Source organism: Muntiacus reevesi, chromosome 13 (assembly GCF_963930625.1).
Source record: "Muntiacus reevesi chromosome 13, mMunRee1.1, whole genome shotgun sequence".
Lineage (NCBI taxonomy): Eukaryota > Metazoa > Chordata > Mammalia > Artiodactyla > Cervidae > Muntiacus > Muntiacus reevesi.
Window position 1 is genome coordinate 20,588,263 of NC_089261.1, and position 18,679 is coordinate 20,606,941.

General features: G+C 39.1%; 1 protein-coding gene across 2 annotated transcripts in view; it reads left to right on the forward strand.

Moving 5' to 3' along the window:
- The window catches only part of KNTC1 (kinetochore associated 1), a 70,345-nt gene extending 54,051 nt beyond the window's left edge, over nt 1-16,294 (forward strand). The window contains exons 49-64 of one of the 2 annotated variants that reach the window (XM_065904322.1): nt 665-738; nt 1,669-1,879; nt 1,999-2,108; nt 4,411-4,457; nt 5,770-5,848; nt 7,650-7,768; nt 8,139-8,274; nt 8,945-9,040; nt 9,425-9,481; nt 11,239-11,293; nt 11,608-11,671; nt 12,038-12,167; nt 13,251-13,340; nt 13,816-13,961; nt 15,000-15,090; nt 16,069-16,294. In XM_065904322.1, coding sequence (XP_065760394.1) covers nt 665-738; nt 1,669-1,879; nt 1,999-2,108; nt 4,411-4,457; nt 5,770-5,848; nt 7,650-7,768; nt 8,139-8,274; nt 8,945-9,040; nt 9,425-9,481; nt 11,239-11,293; nt 11,608-11,671; nt 12,038-12,167; nt 13,251-13,340; nt 13,816-13,961; nt 15,000-15,090; nt 16,069-16,086 — 1,523 coding nt within the window. In that variant the 3' untranslated portion in view covers nt 16,087-16,294. Of the gene's footprint in view, nt 1-664; nt 739-1,668; nt 1,880-1,998; nt 2,109-4,410; nt 4,458-5,769; nt 5,849-7,649; nt 7,769-8,138; nt 8,275-8,944; nt 9,041-9,424; nt 9,482-11,238; nt 11,294-11,607; nt 11,672-12,037; nt 12,168-13,250; nt 13,341-13,815; nt 13,962-14,999; nt 15,091-16,068 lie in introns of those variants that run through there. The other variant, XM_065904323.1, reaches the window with a different exon arrangement.
- Nucleotides 16,295-18,679: the final 2,385 nt, after the last annotated feature.

Below are 18,679 nucleotides of genomic sequence, written 5' to 3' on the forward strand. Positions count from 1 at the left end.
GACTTGGAGCAGCTAAATAAATACATTAAAAAAAAAGAGGCACCAGTGAACTAAGCAAGATGCTGCATTGCTTGCTTGGGGCTCAGGCCCGAGGCACCGCCCAACTTGAGTATAAACTCATACCCTCTCATGTCCAATCATGCGTACTTTCTGCAACGAAACCTTAGACACTGTCACATGGTCAAACAGGTACACAATCACTTATTGCCATGTTTTCAATTATAACAAAAGTTGAAAATAAGTAATTTTTCTAAATGCTCATTTATCAAAAACTGATTTAAAAAAATAAAGAATATTCATAGAATAGAGTACTGTGTAGTTGATTGGGAAAGATATCCGAGATATATATTAACTGAGAACAGCAGATTATGCTCCATATATGATCTTATCCCATTTGGAATAAAATGCTTGTACACATGCATGCACACTTGTACACAGAGAACTTCTGGCAGAATGTCGAGGTCTCGGGAATGGGAATAGAAGCTTAGGAGATGGCCATCTGTGGACTGTGCTTCCTACTTTGTCTCCTTCTGTCCTGTTTAAACTGTTTTTTTTTTTACTATGAGTATGCCTTTCTGTCGTTTTAAAACTGGCTAATTTGGCTAAAATACATTTTCTTGAAAGGATTGTGATTTTCTTTTAAGTCTTTTCTTTATCTGTTTAGGTTCCTTCAAAATGTCCAGTTTGAAATTCTGCCTGTATTTAGCCGAGAGGTGGCTTCAGAATATCCCATCTCAGGTGTGTCTGAACTGTAAAATGGAAGAAGGCTCCTCTTCCTTAAATTGAAGTATAGCTGATTTAAAATATTAGTTTCAGGTGTACAACATACTGATTTAAAATTTTCATAGGTTATACTGTTTATAGTTATTATAAAATATCGGGCTATATTCCCTGTGCTGTACAGTATATTCTTGCAGCTTATTTACTTTTTTCATAGTAGTTCATGCCTCTTATTCTTGTACCCCTCCCAGCTTTCCTCTCCCTACTGGTAAGCACTAGTTTGTTTTCTCTATCTGTGAGTCTGTTTCTGTTTTGCATATATACTCGTGTATTTTTTAGATTTCACAGATAAATGATGGTATCATACAATATTTGTCTTTGTCTGTCTGACTTATTTCACTAAGCATAATACCCTACAGGTCTGTCCATGTTGTTGCAAATGGCAAAGCTTCATTCTTTCTTATGGCTGAGTAGTATTCCTATATATACATATACACACACATCACACACTATATCTTCTATAGCCATTTATCTCTCAGTGGACACTTAGGTTGCTTCTATATCTTTGCTATTATAAATAATGCTGTTATGAGCATTAGGGTGCAGGCTCTGCTGCTTTTTTAAGGTTCACATTTCTATTTATTTTTTAAAACTTATTTTTAATTGGATGATACTTGCTTTACAACATTGTGTTGGTTTCTACTGTACCACAGTGAGAATCAGCCCTAAGTATACCTATATCCCCTCCTTCCATCCCTTTCCAGCCCACCCTGGTGATAGATTGTTTTCAAGGGTTGGAGACCTAAACTGGAGAAAGAAGATGAGGCTTGGTGTAGATACTAAGGTTGTAACTAAGTCAGGAAGGGACCTTGATTGAAAAAGGTGGATTCTTAGTCTCACCGAAGATTTAGAAAACAAGTTTTCTGTTTGCTTGGAATTTTTTAAAAGGATGATACACGTGAAAAAGCTGAAGCTCTGTTGAAGAAGCTTCATGTTCAGTACCGGCGATCAGGCACGGAAGCTGTGCTCATAGCCCACAAGCTGAACACTGCAGAGTATTTAAGAGTGATTGGAAAACCAGTACATCTCATTGTCAGTCTGTACGAACATCCCAGCATCAATCAAAGAATTCAGAATTCATCTGGGAAAGATTATCCTGGTGAGGGCAAAACTCTTTTTATATCTTTCCATCCAAGGAGAATTATCCTTTTGATTTCCTGGTATCTTGTATTGAAAACTTGGGGTTCTCTTTTTATTTCTTTATCTTGAATATCTTAGACATTCACACAGCTGCTAAAGAAATAGCTGAAGTCAATGAAATTAATTTGGAAAAAGTCTGGGACATGTTGTTGGAAAAATGGCTGTGCCCGTCCGCCAAACCTGGTGAAGTAAGTGCTTGCTTTGATGGTGTCTGTTGTTGAGTATGAGCCAGTGGCGTCTTCTCAAAGAAGAGGGTAATTATTTGTCTCGCCATGATATGACTTCTCATTAGAAGCACAGAATCTTAGAAGAAGGAACATTTGAGCGTTTTAATAGCTTCTGTTATTTGATGAGTTTTAATGAAGTTGTTTGCTTCTTCTTTTCCTTTAAATATTATTTTGCAGCTAGTCTATCTTTTCTTTTTTCACTTGCCAGTATTTTTTTAATTGAAGTATAGTGGATACATTCTTCCTTCTAATTGATGATTTCAGATGAACTGTTATATAATAGAAGTGGCCTATGCTTAGACTTTAGGCTCATATGATTCTTTTCTATTTTGAAATAATTTTAAAGGTACAGAAAAGTTGCAAGAATAGTACAAAAGAATTAGCTGTGTATCCTCCACCCAGATCTGTCAGTTTTTAAACATTTTGCCACATCTACTTCATCATTCTCCCTGTAATATGTTTACCCATAACATTTTTTCAAACCCTTTGAGAGTAAATTCCATGTGTCATGCCCCTTTACCCTTAATAATTAGTGTGTGATTCAAAGAACAAAGATTTTTCTCTTATTGGACCACAGTATAATTATAAAAATCAGACACAATTTTGATACAGTATTGATAAAATACATATATGTTTGTGTTTGCATACTTGAATTTATGGTCCATGTTACAGTTTAACCAGTTGTGCCAATGATGTTCTTTGTAGTAATTTTCTCCTCTGAGACCAGGATCTCAGAGACATGTATTTGTCATGTCTGTAATTTCTTTCACTCTAGAACAGTTCCATAACTTTTCTGTCTTTCCTGACACTGACATTTTTTAACAGTTCAGGCTCGTTATTTTGTCAGTGGCCCCTCCTCTTGGGCTTTTCTGTGTCCTCACGATAAGACTGGAGTTTTGCATTTTGGGCAGTATGTTACCTGGGTGATAGGTTGTCCTTCCCAGGGTATGAGGTTTAGAGGCACATGATGCCTCTTTGCCCAAATAGAGGATGTGAATTTAGATAACTTGGTTACACTGTTGTCTATTTCTCTCAGACACAGTTACTATATTTCCTTTTGTAATTACTGAGCGAGGTGTTTTGAGACAATGTAATACCCTGCTCTTCTCCAGATTCCTCCCTGCACCACCCATGGCCCTGACTTAGTCTCTTTTATCTGTGCTGAGACTTTGTCTTTTTTGGAGGGTGCAGATTCTTTGGTTTGCAAAATGTCTCATCCTGGATTTATGTTCCTGAGGTTTCTCATGATTAGATTCAAGTTATGGATTTTTAGCAACAATATTCTATGGGTGATATGTTCTCTTCAGTGTATCATGTAAGGAGACACATAATGTCAGTTTTTTTTAGAAATAATATTAAAATCTAAATTTGTGATGGGATTCAGCAATCCAAATGCAAAATTTTCTGTATCGTTTCTTTTGAGTTTTCAGGCAGAACTTAATTAAGGAGATTCTGTAATTCTTCTGTTCACCTAGGCAGGTATCCTTGGGAAAAAATGTATTTGTAAACAAATAGTATAACTGATGTGACATTAGCTTTTCAACTCATGGTTTTTATATCACTTGTAATTCAATTTAACAGATATTTTTTAAGTGTTTACCCAGAGCAAGGACCATGTATCAGTGAAAACAGAAGAGTTAGAAGCATATCCAGGCCACATAGAATCTATGGCCCCATGTTTTAACTTACGCATAAATCTGGAACACTAAACTGAAATTCTTCTGAGACTAGAAACTGTGTTTATACACCTAATGCATTTCTGTGTAAGTCCCCATAAATACATACTGAATTAATGGACAACTCATACAATTCAGAGTCCTTTCCTTTTAAAAATTACACAATGAATGTAAACTCCAGGAGGACAGGAATATTTGTTTTGTTCACTCAGGGAACCCATGTGCCCAGAATTATGCCTGGTGCATGGTAAGCACTCAGTATGTATTTGTTGACCGAATGAATTTGAGTAAACCCATTTTTAAAGCAAGAATCTTCTCATAAAGTGATGAATTACACTAATTTTTTATCTGCAAATGTAATTGTTTTATAAATCTTTTTTTTTTCCTTTGTTGTCATCAAACATGGAAGTGCTGGGAGTTGAACCCCTGGCCTTGTGCACACTAAGTATGTACTCTGCTACTGCACTGCACCCCCTCCTGTAAATATAATTTTGCATGTTGGACTTTTCCATTTAATAGACTTTCATAAGCTTATGTAGTCAATCAATTTTCTTCTGTTTTTAACTTGTTTATCTACTTTTTCAAAGACACCATCAGAATTGTTTGAACTTCAAGAAGATGAAACACTACGAAGGTATTCTTCCTTTACTTACATTTGTCTAGACCCTGTTGCCCAATAGGAATCTTACCAATGATTTTAAAACCAATGGTTTTTAAAAAGGCTTTCTTAATATAACTTGGATCAGAGCCTCTGAGAAGAATCAGTTCATTGACACATGACTATGAGTGTGTTTAAATATCTCCAGTCAAATAAATAAGAAACAACCAAGATTCAGAGTTTCTGAATCCTCTGTGAGTTTGTACACTTAGCAGAGAATGTACCGTGAGCAAAGGAAAACTCTTCCGTAGCGAAGATTCTGACCCCAGACTTGTACGTGTTCTCTGTCCCTGTCAAGCTAGGCTGGTTCAGATATGGGCCACCAGGATTCCTTTTTCACTTCTAACCTAAGGCTGAGACCCAGAAAGGCACATTGGTGTCACATACTATAAGTCTGATTGGGAAAGGGAATGGTGGCATGTGTGCCAGCTTCTTGCCATTTTGGTGTAGGCCAAAAGTGTCAACAGGTAGGGTTACTCATGAAGCTCTCCACCCTACATCAGCCCTGGAGATCTGATAGTGAGAGAGGATATAGGAAGATAAACCCCAGAAAAGAATTTCTCCTGATCTGGGCAGAACTGGTCTAGTACCCCCTCCAGGCTCTCCTTCCCTCTGGGCACTCCCTCATCCTTGGTTAGTCCTTTGAGAGCAAGAACACCTTTGTCTGAGCAAAAGGAAGCTCCTGGAGCATCTGACTGAAGCAACCAACACAGAAAGGCTTAGGGGGAATAGTTCATAGAGAAAACTCTCAAGATGGAAATCCCAGAGAGTAATTCATGGCAGTTTCATAACTTCCTGCCTTTTCCCACTGGAATCTCTATCCCTTCTTCATCCAATTTGCCTGATCCATCTTGCCCTTCTCTTGGGGGCTGGGGGGAAGGCAGGCAGTCTGCCCTGAGTCCCAAGGTTAAAACGTGCCACTAACAAGGTCCTGAATTAAAACACAAGTTTCCATGTATAGTAGTGTTCAGTGTACTTTGCAGCTATGGTTTGTATCAATTTCTTAACCAGAGAGATTTAAACTATCAGTTGCTTAGCCATTTCCTAGATGAGAAGAGTGAGGCCTATCTTTTGTGTCTTTATTATCGCCTTTAGCTGTGAAGGAACCCAAGAACAGATTAAGCCTCCTTTAGAGGGGAAAGTAAACAGTGGCCTTGACCCATAGCCCTTCAGGCCTTTGTTTGGGCTGTCTGATGCTGTTTTTTTTATGGATAATAAAGCAAGTCTCTTGTTTTGCTAATCAGTCACTAAATTAAAATCTAAATGTAACAAAAAAATATTTTTTCAGAGTCCTGTATCTCCTTCTGTCTCGTCCAATTGATTATAGTTCAAGAATGCTGTTCATCTTTGCAACATCAACCACAACCGTAAGCTCTAAAAACTTGGTCAAAACTTATCTTTGTATCTCAGCCTAACATTTTTTTCCCTGCGTTATTTACTATTGACAGGTGACTAGGATAATGCTCTCTCTGTACTTACTCAAACTATGTCTTACTCTGTAGATGAGGTTTGTAGTATCTACTGAGCTCCATTTAGTTCTGGCTACAGAAACATCCTATTTTGCAAACTGAGTGGTTCAACTGTTGACAGTTCCCATGGGTTATCCACGATCACTGTCCTAACACCCTGGCCCAGTGTAAGTCACTCAGTAGTGTCCCATTCTTTGTGATTCCATGGACTGCAGCCCGCCAGACTCCTCTGTCTGTGAGATTTCCCAGGCAAGAATACTGGAGTGGGTTGCCATTTCCTTCTCCAGGGGATCTTCCTGACCCAGGGGTCGAACCCGGGTCTCCCACATTGCAGGCAGACTCTTCACTGTCTGAGCCACCAGGGAAGCCCCCAGTCACATTCCTAATACCAAGGACCCCCAACCAGCAGGCCTGAGAGAAGTCTCCACTCTGGTCTCCAAGCCCTGCCTGACCTGTCGCACCCCGTCCCCACTAAACTCTTAACTAGTCAGAACTTCCCCTCATCCCTGAAAGCATGTGACTGACCTTCAGGCTTGTCCATATAGAAATGCCCTCTGGGGAACTTTCCTGGCAGCCCAGAGGTTAGGGCTCTGCCCTCTCAGTGCCGAAAGCTCAGGTTTGCTCTCTGGTCAGGGAACTGAGATCCCGCAAGCCACAGGACATGGTTTAAAAAAAAAAAAGTGCTCTCTGAGGCAGTTGGAGCTGAGGGAAAGGAAAGATGTAGGTCAAAGGATGGAAAGAAGAGGGAAAGGCTAAGATGCTGATCGTTTGTCCTTGATGACAAGCAGTATGAAGGAAATCCCTCTTTCTCTTGCATCTTAGTTTATCTGATAGTTACCCTGGCAAGTAAATAAACATTATGTTCCTTGAAACAGACCAGGTTCAGCTCCCAGATCAGTCATACAAGTGCTTTTCCCTGAGAAAATCGTCGCACCGAGTTGTGTTTATGTGTACTTCCTGTTGTGTCATGTAGACATTAATGAATACATTCTGATTAATTAATAATGTGTATGCAAACGTGAACTCAGTTATATATTCAGGAGTTGAGGTTTAATAAAATTAATTTTTACTGCTTCATCAAGAGCCCTCTTAAGTGAACATCTCTTTTGTTTTCAGTGCTGAAAATGTGAAGAATGCAGTGGCTCTCACAGCAGTTGGGTGTTTCTACCGTTTGCCCACCAGTGATTTTGCACTATGAGTGCACATTTTGGGCTGGTCAAAAAGTTCGTTCGCGTTTTCCCATATATCTTATGGAAAAACCTAACCTGGACTTTTTGGCCAGCCAGTATTAACAAAGTGTAAATGGTAGAGTCCATCATGGTATTATTATGAAAGTGGTTCTCACCCTGTTCTTTCTGAAAGACTGAGGAACCCTTCAGCCCCCAGGCAGGGTCCCATGGAACACAATTTGAGAACCACTGAACCCCCTCCCCCAAGGGCAGACATAGACTTAAATCTTTCTTTTCTTTTTTTATTTTCTAATTTGGCCATGCGCTTGGCTTGATGGATCTTAGTTCCCCCACAAGGTGTTAACCTGAGCCCTGGGCAGTGAAAGTGCAGAGTCCTAACCACTAATCTGCCAGAGAATTCCTGGCTTTAATCTTTTAAAAACCAACATGGCTCATGTCACCTAGATTGAAACTCAGTTACCCAACTGAAACCCATGGGTGCAGCTCTGAAACCTCTTCTGGTCTTACAGATGCTCAGGATGCACCAGCTCACATTCGCCCACAGAACTCGAGCCCTGCAGTGTCTCCTCTATTTGGCTGACAAGGAAACTATAGAATCTCTCTTCAAAAAATCTATCGAAGAAGTGAAGTAAGTGGAATTTTTGTATTAATAGAAAACAGATCACTCTTTGGAACCATAACTTTTAAGCCTCTTAGTTCGGAAGATTACGGTAGAAGGGCTGTGTCAACAAGGTGCTCTTGCCTTGAGTGTCCTTGTTCTGGTAGAGAGGAGACAGGCCCTGAAGAACATCTTATTTCTCTTGTATCTTTGAGACATTTAGACACAGTGTTTTTTGCATCTTCCTCCAGTTGATTTCTTTCTAGTATTTCTTGACTTTATCTTAGAAGCCTAAAACAGACATGTAATAGACCAGTCCAATATTTCTAAGTGTTGGCTTTTATTTTAAACATAAATGTGGCTAGTGAGGAGATTCCCATTTCCTGCCTCTGTTTTCCAGATCTTATTTGAAATGTATAACTTTCCTGGCATCATTTGAGGCGCTGAATATCCCCATCACGTATGAATTATTTTGCAACAGCCCTAAAGAAGGAATGATTAAGGGTCTTTGGAAAAACCACAGCCACGAATCCATGGTATGTACACTGAGTTAGCTGTGGTGGCGGCCTCCATCCTCTCAGATGCTGTTGCACTCACTTGGCTGCCTGCCACCACTCAGATCCCTGAAAGACAGATCCAAAGAAACCCTTGATTCCTGAACAGATCTGCTGCTCGGAGAGCTTTCCTGTTTTCCTCTCCTAGCAGGTGACACCCAACTTGAAAGCCGCCTTACCTCTCTCCCAAAAGCTTGAGGCCTGAAGCCATCCCTTCCTATCAGGGCGAGGTGGGGGTGGGAAACACTTTTTTAATCCCTCCCCAAGCCTGTCTGTCCTCATCTAGACAGACTGTCTTTGTGCAGGAAGTTTTGTTCCTCTTCCTTCTAGTTACCGGTGGGAGTTCAGTCTCTGAGGCAGCTGGAACCCAGGGCAGGAAGGATATGGGGCCAACAGGCAAACTGTTCTAGGACACAAGAAACAAAGAGGGGAGGAGGAAGAGGAGCCTGAGATGCTGTTTGTGAGTCCATAGCTTCAAGAAAGAAAAAAAATTTTTTTTTCTTTCCCTAGACAGATGAGGGGCTTCATTGAAATTAGGCAGTAGACACAGGTTGACTGTAAGCATATTTTGTCTTCAGCTATCCTACCTTTTCCAAAGATGGTTGAATTTACTGGTGTCTTGAAACAGTATGATTTTTTTCCCCTGCTTCAGGCAGTAAAGTTGGTGACTGAGCTTTGTTTAGAATACAAAATCTATGACCTGCAGCTTTGGAATGGACTCTTGCAAAAGCTTCTTGGCTTCAATATGGTAAGTAAAACTCAGGGCCCTAGACTGCGGTGTATTGTAAAGATTTTGCGCAGCATCTCCTAAACTGATACTTGCACTGATACTTGTTATTGAACAGATGTATGTGAAAAATGTTCACTATCATTGAGTTCATACCCAACTTAAAGAATGTGGCGTGAGGCCAGAGAAAGTGCAGTCTCAAAACTGACATAAATTTCATTCGAAACAAACAGAAGAGTCCCTGGCGTCTTTTGGTGTTTGTGGATTTATAGGTGACCTTCTCTGGTGATCCTCAGAGAAGATACAGTCTCCTGATATTCTTTGTGAAAGTTTCAGACTCCTAGATTGGACTTTGAAATTTTCCATTTGGGTAATCTTCAGAACTTTTCTGTTTCATTTTTTCAGATTCCTTATCTAAGGAAGGTTTTAACAGCCATTTCTAGCATCTATCCTCTGTGGCAGGTATGTAGTTTTTTCTAAAATAAATTTTATAGAATTTAATCTTTAGACTCACTGACCTTGTGACTCACAGGTACCCTGGATTAAGTAGTCAGTTCCTCAGTGAAGCTGCAGGGTGCTGTTCCATTAAAATGGTGCCTAGACCCGGAATACTCTGTTCAGACTTTGCCTTCCCCGACATCACCTCCCCCAGCCCTCTAGGCCTCATGAATCACATCTCCATTTATGCTCTTAAAGCACATGGGCTCAGCTATAACACCTGTCATGGTATAATTTTTTTTAAAACATTCATTTACTTATTTATTTGGCTGCATCAGGTCTTCGTTGCGGCATTTGGGCTCAGTAGTTGTGGCATTTGGGCTTAGTTACCCTTCAGCATGTGGGATCTTAGTTTCCTGATAAGAGATAGAACCCCTGTCCCTTGCATTGCAAAGTGAATTCTTAACCACCAGACACCAGGGAAGTCCTGGTATAAATTATTTTAATCACACATGTGACTGCCCATCTTGGACTTTGAAGATTCCTAAAGTCAGAAGCCCTGTCATTCATCTTTTCTGAATTTCACTTGTTGTTCACATGCACAATCACTATACATATATGTAATGCATATAATATATAATACGTGAGTGCTGAGTCACTTCAGTCCAATCATGTCTGACTCTTTGTGACCCTATGGACCGTAGCCTGCCAGAGATATATATATTTTATTCTTAGTTTAATAACTTAGAACATATGCTGAGTAAAATATGAAAATTTTCCTTTACCACTTCCCTTCATAATCTCCCCAGGAGTGACTACTGTTGACAGTTTCCTTTGTTCTCTTCTAGAGTTTTCCTGTTATCATATAAGCAGGTGTATGTATACGTGCATGTGTACGTTGTGTGTGTGTGTGTGTATTCATTTTTGTACATATAAATTAAATCACATTACATACAAATGTTTTTTTCCATGTAACAATGGTATCTTGGAGATTGTTTCCTATTAGCACATATAGATCTCCTTTTTTATTGAGATATGATTCACACGTAAAATTTACCCTTTTAAAGTATACAATTAAGTGACTTTTAGTATATTCACAGACTCACAGAGAATACAAAGAAGTGATTACCAGAGAGAAATGGGAAGTGGCAGATTAAGGATATAGGATTAAGAGATAGAACTACTATGTATAAAACAGATAAGCAGGACTTCCTTTGTGATCTAGTGACTAAGACTGCACTTCCAATGCAGAGGGCCCCGGTTCAATCCCCAGTCAGGGAACTAAATGCCACAACTGAGAGTTCACATGCACAGTGAAGATCAAAGATCTTTCATTATGCATCTAAGACCCAGTACAGTCAAAATAAATTTTAAAAAGTAGATAACCAGCATGGGCATATTACATACCATAGGGTATTATAACCATTATCTTAAAATCTTTAGTGGAGAATAATCTGTAAAAATACTGAGTCATTATGTTGCATACCTAAAACTAATATTGTAAATCAACTATATTTCAGTTTTTTAAAATATAAATAAGAGGGGACTTTGCAGAGCAAAAAACAATAATAATAAATCAGCCAGGATTATGTGTTAATATCCTAAAATATATAGTATGAGGAATATTCTAGAATCTTGATGATCTAGAACAGGGAGCTAGCAAGTTAAGATTTTGGTCTTAATGTCAAGAATATAAGCTCTAAATGTATATAGTTCTGTGACTACAAAACAGAGTTCATAAGATCCCAGACATTAGTTCTTTAATACACGTGTTTCCACAGGTTCCCTACTTCAGCAGAGCTTGGCAGTGTGTGGTTCAGATACCGCTGCTTTCAGGTATTTTTCTGTGCCCTGAAATGTTGACAGTAGCATTTTATAGTTTTGTATATAGACATGTTATTGGGTTTGTTTTGGTTTCTTTGTGTGTTTTTTGTGTTTTTTTTTTTTAGTGTGGACCATTTTAAAGTCTTTCTTGAATTTGTTACAATATTGCTTCTATTTGTTATGTTTTGGTTTTTTGGCCACAAGGCCTGCGGGATCTTAGCTCCCCAACCAGGGTTCAAACCTGTGTCACCTGCATTGGAAGGCAAAGTCTTAACCAGTGGACCACCAGGGAAGTTCCTAAACACATTGTTGCTTTTTATTTTCAGCCTCTTGTCCTTTAAGCCCCAGTCAGCTGTCAGATTGTTGTGAGAGTCTCATTGCCGTTCTAGAGTAAGTAAAATATTTTTCCTACCCCCTAAATCAAATTCGTTGCTTATAAAATTCCTTTCTAATAAACGTACCTTATGAGTAATGCCTTTTTCCTCAGAAGTTAAGCACACCACTTGATTGAAAATAAAATATCTCTATTATTTTTACAGTGTCTACTTTCTTTGTGCAGTGCAGCTAATGAACTTATATTCAATACACATTCTTGAAAATTTGTACCTAGTTTTAATGTAAATATAGAGTACCTTTTGTGATTACTGTAAATCATATAGTTACGTCATAGATTTTGAGTCTTCTAAGTATTTGTCGCCCGACACGTATAGACTTGAATCCGACAGGTTATTAACTAATTGACATGCTCTCTTGAAGATGTCCAGTTTCAGATGATCTCGACATGATCAGAGTGGCCCGACAGTATGTCCAGTTAGAACTTCCGGCTTTTGCATTAGCGTGTCTAATGCTCATGCCCCACTCAGAAAAAAGGCACCAGGAAATAAAGGTATCTGGCAAATTACTCATCTGGGACTGCCAAGGAGGTGGAAGGTCTCACATTGCATGTCCCCTGCCAAAGATTGCACTTTCTTTTCATCAAACCTGTAAAGCATGAGTAGGATAGAAAGTTTGTGTCAGGGTCTAGTGGGAGGTATGACTGAAAGATAGATGAAGACTCATCTTAGAAAGCCTTAAGAGGAGTTTGGACCTTATTCTCTATCAGTGGAGAACAGTGAATTTTCCTGCAAGTGCAAAGTGAAATGCTCCGGCAGTATTTAGAAGGAAGTAATCCACCTGGGCTTGATCAGAAGAGAGAGGGAGCAAGAAGTAAAATTTCTAGGAAGCTCTTGCATTTGGATAGAAATTCATCTCACTTGATGCACGTACAACAGCCTCGTGACTAGGCCAGGGAAGCTTGAGGGGGTAAGTGCCCAAAGGAGGGTGGTGGCAACAAAAACAAACCAGAGGAAGATGGCTTGCTTGCAGCTTGACTTGGTGTTTAGTTGTGGAAAATAGAAAAGTCAGGTTGTGTGTGGGTGTCTAACAAAGGCACCATGAGCATTCTGAGGACAAAACTTTTAAATATAGCTCCCATCCCCTTTATACTATAGAATAAATAGAACAAAGCATTTTGAACTGTTTTACAATGATTTCCCTGTGGGTAGATAAGCTAGTTCATAAAGATCTATATAAATGAACACACATATTTTTTATTTGTCACTTGCTCTATTCGTTTCATTTTTTTTTTCAAAGCCATCTGTGCCTGTCCTTGACTTTGTTCTCTTTTGACTGGTCTTAAACTCATCTGTTGATGCTTTTCAGAGTTTTAATATTTAAATAAATTCCTTCTGGCACTTAGGATGACAATGTGTTTATTAAACAGCTCTTTGTTGTTGAAATGGGTATTTGTAAAATGCTTTTTCCTTACTTCAGTAATTTTGTTGTTGTTGTTGATAGAGGCGGTCTTTTTTCTGTACTAGATATACTTTAAAATATTTCAAATGTGAATATGAAAACCTTCCAGATTTGACAGAAATTAGTAGTGACTATACTTTTCTATTAATTATGTTTTGATTTTTTTTTTCTCCAGAATTTTCTGGGCTCGTGTGACCCTCAGATCATTTTACAGCAATTAGAGGAGCATATGAATACTGGCCAGTTGGCAGCGTTTTCACATCAAGTAAGTGGCAGTTTCCTCTCCCTTTTGTTATGAAAAATTTTGTTATTAGGAGGTAATCAATTTTCCCCAAACCAAGATTAAGCTGAAAACTCACCATCTCCATCTGTTGTTAATATATACAATTAACGTCGCTTTCATTAAAGCCTCAGTAAATTTTTAATAGTCAGAAACCCTGGGTGTCCTGTTTACTTCTGTGCACAGTGGAAAATCTGTAGCCTTTAATGCTTGTCACTATGATGAACAGATTTTCCTCAAAAAAAATCCCGAAGTGCTTAACAACAACAACTTTTAATTTATTCACTGTATGCTGAAATGGGCCAAAGCAGTCCCCCCCCCCAGCCCACCCCCTCACAAGGAAGGCTTAGTCACTATGCAGTGATAATTTAACATCTAATTGTCAGAAATGCTTTGGTATAGAAGGAGACAACGTGGCATTTAACACATTTTGAATATGATGATACCTGTTATTCTATAGATTAGAAGTCTGGTGCTGAAAAATATCATAGATAAGAAAGAGTTTGGGATTTTGGCAAAGACAAAATACTTCCCAGTGTTGAAATCACACATGATGAATACCAACAACATCACTGAACTTGTAAACTATTTGGCAGATGAGCTGAGGTAAGTTGATAAATTTTTTTAAAAACAACTTAGTGTAAAAAAAACAAAAACAACTTAATGTAGAATATACTAAAATTTATCTTTACTTTGGAGGAAGATACCAAATAATTGTAAAGCTATTTGGTTGTAATTAAAGGCTCTGAATATTAAACTGTAGCATCACTACATTATGCATACCATACTGCTAACACATACTCAGAAGCAGCTGTTTTGTAACCCAGTCTCTTGGAACATGAACTTGAAATCAGACAATTGATCAAGCTGCCTGAAATCCCAAAATAGGCATCTCACAATCCTTCTAAAACCCCACATTACAACTTTATTCCTTAGACGTTTGACTAGAGGCATCGACAACTGTATATAACATCATTTTTTCTAAGCGTATCTAATTTTCCAGTACCCACAAGTTTAGAAATAGTATCCCTTGGGATGGTCTTGGGTGCAGATTTGGAAATTAAAAAGAAGGGCAAAATGAGTTGGCACTGAAGAAAGAGAAAGCTCAATCAGGACTGAAATATTTCCAGATCCATCCCTACATTTGCTTGGCCTAACTGTGCTGATCCCTGGGAAGTATCTCTTTCTCAGTATCACGCCATGGATTTCTTTTTCTTTTCTTTTTTAAATTTCTATTTCTTTTTTTATTTGTCTGCACCGGGTCTTAGTTGCAGCATGTAGGATCTTTAGCTATGGCATGTGGGATCAGCCTGTGGGATCTTAATTCCCTTTCTAGGGATCAAGCCCTGGTTCCCTGCACTGGGAGCATGGAATCTAAGCCACTAGATCACCAGGGAAGTCCCATGCCATGGATTTCTTTCTGCTTGTTTACCACTTGTGATCCAGCCATAATTGCAGGTTGTCGTTTATGAACAAGTAATATTTTTGAGGTAACGTTGATATATACACTAAGCTGCACATACTTTAGGTATGTCATTTGATAAAGCTTGATGTACACCTGTGAAACCATTGCCGTAGTCGAGATGGCAGACCTACACATCACCCCCACATTTTCCTCATGCCCTTCTTCTTCTTGTTTCATAGTTTAGATGACGCTTCAGTCTTTATAACTGAATATTACAAGTATTGTGGGAAGCCCATACCACCAGGCACCACTCCCTGTGAAACTCTGAAGGTAAATCTGGCCCAAGTTACTGGGTTTTAACCTGACACCATTTCTATTTCTAGAGTCTTGATATTGAGCCAGCCTGTTCTGGAGATAAATGAGTTTTTATGTGCAACTGCATGTGTTTTTACATTTCAGTTTTTGTATGAGAGAGTCCCAGACTCAGCAGTCGTGTGGCCTCAAGCCAGTTGCTGTACCTGAGTGGCCTGCAGTTTTCAGATCTGGCCCTCCCAGCCTCTCAGGTGCTTTCAAGAATCACGACTCCTTGTGGAGTCTTGTTTTTAATACAGGGGCAGGTGACAAACCAAGTTTTATTGTATTTCCTTATTTGGCTGTACCTCGAAGCTTGAGGGATCTTAGTTCCCCACTGGGGGCCTGAACCCAGGCCCACGGCAGTCCAAGTGCAGAATCCTAACCACTGGACCACCAAACTAAATTGCAAAGCGCATTGATTAATGTTGTGCTGGAGTTACCATTGCTTTTATTTGTTTTCCTTTAATTAGCTAAGACATATATGTCCAGTATAGAAAAACAAAAATCTGGAGGAGAAAAATAATAATAACCAAAAAACTGATCACTTGAGATAAGATCCCTGTTAACATGTTGGTATGCATTCTTCCAAATGCTTTTGTGTATAAAAACTGCACATAAATAATTTTTACTCTTGTTCTGAACTTAAGTATAAAGTAAAATTTTTCATTTTGATCGTGTTTTGGTTCCGTTAGTAACTTCCTTTGTTCATTTTCAGTCTATTGTGATCAATGGCATAAGATTACTTTTTTCAAAAAGGGAGAGTATTGATTCAGGAGACAAGTTTGTGGCCCTTAAAATGTATCTGTTTTTCTCTGATCATAGTTGTCTAAAATGCAAAATAATCTCATACATAGATTTTTAGCAGGATAGTGAAGTCTTTTCTGTAGTTTGTCAAACCATTTTCTATTTAAAATACTGACACTCATAAAAATGCTTGTGTTTCTTTCCATTTAGATGTTTAATGGATCCTAATAGATCAAAGTTTTTTCAAGAAGAACAAGAAGTTTGGAATCTGTTAATAACTGACACTATTTATTACAGTTTTTAAATTGTGCAATCTGTGTGCAATAGCTATTGTCAAATATTCCCTGAGAAGTAATAACTAAGATGCTTAATAGCAGCAGAACTGCCTCATAAACAACTCATGTCCCAAATTAATAAATCTTTTCCTTGCCAGTTACGTGCATAACTTGTAGAGACTCTATCAGTTTTTTGGTACTCTATATGAAGAAAAGTATTTTGCTCTCCCCATAAGTAAAGCAACTGCTTACATCCTGTCTCTTCCACCTATGTAGGTAAGAATATTAGTCTCTTTTTTTTTTTTTTTAAAGTCTTTATTGAATTTGTCACAATATCGTTTCTGTTTTATGTTTTGGTTTCTTGGCCACAAGGCATGTGGGATCTTAGCTCCCTGACCAAGGATCAAACTTGTGTTGCCTGCATTGGAAGGTGAAGTCTTAACCACTGGGCCATCAGAGAAGTCCCAGAATATCAGTCTTTTTAACGTCATTCGAGTAAATATGTCTATAATCTTTGCTGCTGCATGTATCCGTCAGTGGCCAGCCAGATGTACAGAAACCACTCTAGATAGTTGAAGCAGAGAAGGATTGAGTGTCAGGAACTGGTTACAGAGGTGTCAAGTGGACTGAAAGGCAAAAGGGAGATGAAGAAGGGGCACTGGAGAAGCTGAAGGGGAGGGGCTGTTAGCCTAATATCAGAACCTGCCTTTGGGGACTTTCCTGGCAGTCTAGTGGTGAAGACAACGCTTCCCATGCAGGGGGCTCGGCTTCCATCCCTGGTTCAGGAATTAAGATCCCACAGCAGCACATAAAGTGGAAAAAAAAAAAAAAAGCTGCTGCTTTGGTTCTGAGCAGGGGGTGCCGCTGTTCCAGAGACTGAGCCTCCTCCCCCTGGCACTGCTGCCCACGCAGCCCTTGATCATCCTCCACTAGTGCTGCACTGCCAAGCCCCCTCCAATGTGGGGGGAAAGCAGCGTTTTGCTTTCAGCAACCTTCTAATTCCCGTGCCTCTGCCAAGAAATGACAGAGCTAAACAGAAGCCATCTGGCAAGGAGCCTGAGAGATGAAGGCTGCAGGCTGTAAGCCCCTGGCAGGACAAGAAGGAAGCTGACTGGAAGGGCTGCGTGAAGCTGAAAACCTGCAACAGTACCCAGCACACAGAAATGTTAATCACACCTCTTTTGGTTCTACTTGTGAATAAACTGAAGCTGGTAATACTAGAATTCATTTGCCTTTGTTTGGCTTGTGGAGAAAAATATTTCTGTATAGGAAAGTCAACATAATATAATTAAAAACATGGGTTTTGGATAAATAACAAGTCTGGGTTTGACCCCCCTGGCTTCATCACCTACTAGCTGTGTGATCTTAGATGAGTTATATAATGTCCCAAAGCCTTAATCCCCTCATTTGTGTACCTCTTGGCTGCAGGTTTATTAGATGGTCCACCACTCACTGTCTTCTGGACTTTTTACACCACTATGTTTCATAAAGCTTTTTTCATGTTTTTGGAGTTACTTCCTTAACATACATTCCCAGGAACATATTTACCAGATCAAAGGGAACTCAGGATCTTTTAAAGACTAGATGCAAATTGCCAAGCTGCATGCATTTCCAACGGTCTTCACGAAACCCTATTCCTACCAGAAACACATGTCACCTTTACTTCATCCTCCTAAAAGGTGGGCAATTTTTCTTTTTAAAACTTTTTGCTAATTTGATCAGTGAAAATAATGTCTCGGTATTTACATTTGTACTTATTTAGCATCTATGTGATTAATCCTTAAAAAAACTGTAATTATAAGGCTGAGCTCACAAGTAGAGCCTGTGATTGTTACTCTTGGGCATAAATGTGCAAGGAACAAAAGGGTCACGTGGTGGCACTAGAACGTAGCAAATGGAAATGACCGTTTCCACTTCATCAGCAGTTCCCAACCTTTTTGGCACCAGAGAGCGGTTTTGTGGAAGATCGTTTAGCCACAAATGGGGGTCGGGGGGTGGGGGTGGTTTTGGGATGATTCAAGCACATTACATTTATTGTGCAGTTTATTATTATGACATTGTGATGTATAATGAAATAATTACATAGCTTACTATAATGCAGAATCAGTGGGAGCCCTGAGCTTGTTTTCTTGAGCTCAAGCAGTGATGCAAGCAATAGGGAGTGGCGGTAAATATAGATGAAGCTCCACTTGCTCACCTGCTGTTCATCTCCTGCTATGTGGCCCAGTTCTTAACAGGGCACCAACCAGGGGGTTGGGGACGCCTGCACTTCCTGGACTCAAGCTGGGCTAAAAAGGATTTCTTTCTCCATATTAACACTGGTTTCATTGTTCAGAGTAAAGTTCTGTATGTTAACTAGATTCATTGTGGTGATCATGTCATCATGTATACAAATATTGAATTATGTACACCTGAAACTATTATTACATGTCAGTTATCCCTCAATACAATAAAATAATTTTAGATTAGGAAGCATATCAAATAAATTGGTGGAAGATGAATAGACATGCACACAAGTTCTGATAGATGATAGCAGGTTAGCTTTT